We start from the raw sequence: 4,503 nt of genomic DNA, 5'->3' as shown, positions 1-4,503 counted from the left end.
GTGTAGATAATATTAAAGTTTGATCAATTAAAAAATTAACAAATTTTAACAAACAAGCACTTCTGGCTCTTTATTGGTTGTGTCAATAGTAACAAAGTTACACTACTTGTATAAAATTAGTTGACAAAGTTGATTTACAAAACAACATTTACAACAATTATTTCAAAAACTCTTTTTTAAATCATTTGAAATCAAAGATTTGTTTTATCAACCATTTTTTGTCAACTTATTTTGTACAATTAAATTAATTCAAAAATCAATTAGAAAAGAGGAATCATACAGTCACGTGACTGACCACCAGAACCAAGGCAACTCACTACATGTGACTCTCTTTTGCTGTTAATGATATTTTCAGATGCTCCACTTTGCACGCTCAAGTCAAGTCGTCTCATAGTTTTCAACCCGCACACCCAGAGAGCAGAATAGATTCTGGTACAATTTTACAACAGCAAGAAGGAGAAATGGGGTCGGAGTCGAACATGGTTCACTCACCCATGGTCACATACGCCTCTATGCTCTCTCTTCTCACGCTCTGCCCTCCTTTTGTTATTCTCCTGTAAGTTTTTTTATTCATTTTGATCTTTATATGTAATTTTCGTATTGATCTAGTTTTGAATCTTAGAGATTCTGGATCTATTGAATTGCCAATTTGAGGTTTTCCTGCTTGTCTGGGTTCCTAAAGGCAATTGAATTAAATGCTGGGAATACTAGATGCGCTTCCTTTTCTAAGAAAAAGTAGCAATCTTTATGCTTTTCTATAATTAATTACGAAATATGACAGAGTTTGATTCCTTCAGATCTTTATCCAAATACACTGTTTTGGGATACTTTTATAATTCTGCAGCAATCCCATCTAGTCAGCAGTTACACAAAGAAAATGGTGATTTATAGTATGAATGAATTAATGCAATCACCGGTAATGTATTAGATGTTTTAGTACATGGTGATTTTGTGTGATTTCAGTACCTTTGCGTCGCTTTGAATGACTTAATTATGTCAATTAAAAGAAGCTCTATCAAATTCTTTTTCGACATAATTCTTTGTATTTTTGACATGAGTTAATGCATGCAGATGGTATACCATGGTGCATGCTGACGGATCTGTATTGCAAACCTTTGATTACCTAAGGCAGCATGGCCTGCAAGGATTCAGGGACATCTGGCCAAAACCCACAGCAACGGCTTGGAAGATCATAGCCTGTTATGCAGCATTTGAGGCTGCACTTCAGCTTTGGTTACCTGGAAAAAGGGTTGTGGGTCCAATATCTCCTACTGGAAATCAGCCCGTATACAAGGTACTAAGGCTTGCATATCTTTGCTTCATTGTGCCTGTATGTGTGAAAGTTATGCATGTCTAGGCCATTGTTTTAGCGGATTTCGTATTGTCAAGACTTACACTAGGACTGTAGTTACATAGTATTAACTTCATGTCTATGGTGGTTTTCATCTATACGTTTTCAATTGCTTATTGCAGGCAAATGGTGTTGCAGCATATGCAGTAACATTGATTACGTATCTTGGTCTTTGGTGGTAAGAATTTTTTTAACAAAATTTTCTTGCAATTGGCATGTACACTTTGCTTGATAGCGCTGACTATTTCTCCTCTAACAAATGGTTTTCGGAATATTATTATTCTTGTTTGTAGATGGGAAGTATGAAATTCTGCTATTCTGTTTGATATCTTAGATTTATATTTCATGCACAAACGATCAAGTTATTGAACCAGAGACACAGTAACTTATGTGTAAATTGTTTTGCACTTAATAGTCATGCAGCTGTATGTTGTGCTATGATTATTTATGATGTCTATATAATTATCTGCTGCTTTAGGTCTGTTTTTTACCTTCTTAAGTAATTCAGAAGTTTATTTGCCTGCATCTTTTGAGTTTATGTTATTCATTTTCGTAATCCCTTAGGTTTGGAATTTTCAATCCCACAATAGTTTATGATCATCTTGGAGAGATTTTTTCAGCTCTCATTTTTGGGAGCTTTATCTTCTGCATTCTCTTGTACATAAAAGTAAGTGTTCACAATACAAATTTCTATTAAGTTTCTCCTTATTCTCAAGGATATATCTGAGTTTCTAACTCTTGCGGCCATGTATTGAAGGGACTTGTTGCACCATCTTCAACTGATTCTGGTTCATCTGGAAACATAATAATTGACTTCTATTGGGTGAGCTTCTTAGCAGCTTATTACTCTGTAACTTTACTTTCTTTCCATGTGATTGGCAATATACCTACGGAAAAGAAAGGTAATGAATTAAATTAAACTTTTAACCTTGTAACAAAATAAATTATGTAAGTTGAATACAATAGCTGTGTGATTGAATTGCAGGGCATGGAGCTGTATCCTCGTATTGGCAAGAACTTTGACATAAAAGTATTTACAAATTGCAGATTTGGGATGATGTCTTGGGCTGTTCTTGCTGTGACCTATTGCATAAAGCAGGTAAACATGGTATTAGCAATTTCCAATATTGTGGTGCTTATATATTTTTGTATAAAAAATTGCTTCTTTTATGTCAAAACTCTCCCTTTAGTAATTTCACTCTCAAACGGTCAATCTCTATTTAGTTGGGCAGCGAAGAGAGCTGCAAAATTTTCATTTTCTTTTCTGGTAGGCCTAAATTTTCATATCTGTGAATCAATCAAATGTTCTCCAGTAGAATTTTGGTGTTGAAGATATAGATCTCTAGTAAATTAACGTTCTATATTTAAGCAAACTGCTAAATAACTTGCAGAGGGTGACTTATATTTTCTTCCTGCAGTATGAAACATATGGGAAGGTTTCTGATTCCATGCTTGTCAATACGATGTTGATGTTGGTATATGTAACAAAATTCTTTTGGTGGGAAGCTGGATATTGGAACACAATGGATATTGCTCATGATAGAGGTTTGTTCTGTCAAAGTGACTCCTGTGTACCTCATTGTAATCACATTTTTCCCTCATGTTAGTTTCTTTAATGCTTAACAACGCTGTTGGAATTTGCAACATTATCTTTCCAGCTGGATTTTATATCTGCTGGGGATGCTTGGTATGGGTTCCATCTGTTTATACTTCTCCTGGCATGTACCTTGTCAACCATCCCGTGGATCTTGGAATGCAGGTAGCTCGTCTGATGTTTAGCATCTCTTCTCCATTTTTCCTGAAGTTAAATATAGAGTTCTTTGTGGTAATATATGCTAGTTGCACTGGTTTAGAGATGTGCTATTCTGAACTGTTCCAACTTCTCCACTATATTACAGCAGGTTTTATCAAAGTCAAAAACAGTGTCACAGTGGGGAGACACAGAGACACCTGACTCGAAACCCACTGATCGAGAATAATCTTTAGCATAGTCTAAATGAATATATTAAAACTAAATTAAAATATTGTCTCTAACAAGTCTTATCTTTTTCCAGCTGGCTCTCTATATTCTTGTAGCAGGCATTCTTTGCATATATATCAACTATGATTGTGACAGGCAAAGGCAAGAATTTCGCAGAACAAATGGCAAAGCCTTGGTTTGGGGTAAAGCTCCATCAAAGGTATAAATGGTAGCATCATTGACTTCTGGTGGCTGCTTCACTTTCAAGCTTACATTATGCTAAATTTGGCTGTTGCATCAATTATGCATTATTTTCTTCTTTAGAAAATAAAATTGTTCACTTTTTTTATAGATTCACGCCGAATATACAACAACTTCGGGTGAGACAAAATCAAGTCTATTACTAACATCAGGATGGTGAGTTATTTTTATATTGCAATTGTAGAACAATAGTAAAACTACGTAAGATTCTGTTGTTAGTATTAGCACCTATTTGGAAGAAATTAAAATTCAATTTTAATTTAAGTCAAAGTCAACAACTAATTTTAACTATATATTTTATGGGATCCACAAGTTTTCAACCATGTATTTTATTAGCTTTTATCAAAATCTACTAAAAATCTTAGGGTGCGTTTGATTGTTAATATTTTCCAAGGAAAATGTATTTTTTCCACCCAAATTCTTAATTTTGTACTGCTTGATTCACAATTTTTTCAATGGAAAACATTTTCCTACTTTTGATCACATGATCATGTTTTCTTCAAAATCAAGAAAAATATTTTTTTTAGGATGAATAGGATTTTTATTTTCCAGGGAATTTACTCTCTATTTTTCTCTCTCATCTATTCACTCCCTCTCACCTACCCACCAATAAAAAACGAACAAGTATAATATTTTCTAGGTTGAGAATTATATCAATCAAGTACATTTAATTGACAATTTCCTTGCAAATAAATTCTAGGTAATTGAACTACCTAGAATTTATTTTCTTTCTATACAAATTCAATGCGTGTAATCAAACGCACCCTTATTTTAATCCCTACCATGCAGGGGCGTAATTTATTGTCTATCTGAATTTTATGACATCATCTGCTGATGTAGAATATATTTTAGTCAAAAAGACAACTTGCTAATATTTGAAAATATAGAAAGAAACTGTATACTTAAAAGCCAATGTCAAATGTTATTGTTG

General features: G+C 33.8%; 1 protein-coding gene across 1 annotated transcript in view; it reads left to right on the top strand.

Annotated features, from left to right (window-relative positions):
* Positions 1–309: 309 nt before the first annotated feature.
* LOC111384711 (7-dehydrocholesterol reductase) overlaps positions 310–4,503 on the top strand; it is a 5,389-nt gene continuing 1,195 nt past the window's right edge. Inside the window, exons 1-10 of the mRNA XM_023009028.1 lie at positions 310–556; positions 1,072–1,294; positions 1,474–1,529; positions 1,916–2,018; positions 2,109–2,174; positions 2,337–2,450; positions 2,770–2,896; positions 3,010–3,110; positions 3,406–3,531; positions 3,664–3,728. Of these exons, the coding sequence (XP_022864796.1) occupies positions 462–556; positions 1,072–1,294; positions 1,474–1,529; positions 1,916–2,018; positions 2,109–2,174; positions 2,337–2,450; positions 2,770–2,896; positions 3,010–3,110; positions 3,406–3,531; positions 3,664–3,728 (1,076 nt within the window). The 5' untranslated portion in view covers positions 310–461. The remainder of the gene's footprint in view (positions 557–1,071; positions 1,295–1,473; positions 1,530–1,915; positions 2,019–2,108; positions 2,175–2,336; positions 2,451–2,769; positions 2,897–3,009; positions 3,111–3,405; positions 3,532–3,663; positions 3,729–4,503) is intronic.

Source organism: Olea europaea, unplaced genomic scaffold (assembly GCF_002742605.1).
Source record: "Olea europaea var. sylvestris unplaced genomic scaffold, O_europaea_v1 scaffold298, whole genome shotgun sequence".
In the NCBI taxonomy this organism is placed as follows: domain Eukaryota; kingdom Viridiplantae; phylum Streptophyta; class Magnoliopsida; order Lamiales; family Oleaceae; genus Olea; species Olea europaea.
The sequence above is the reverse complement of the archived record's forward strand: the minus strand, read 5'-3'. Positions and strand labels throughout refer to the sequence as shown.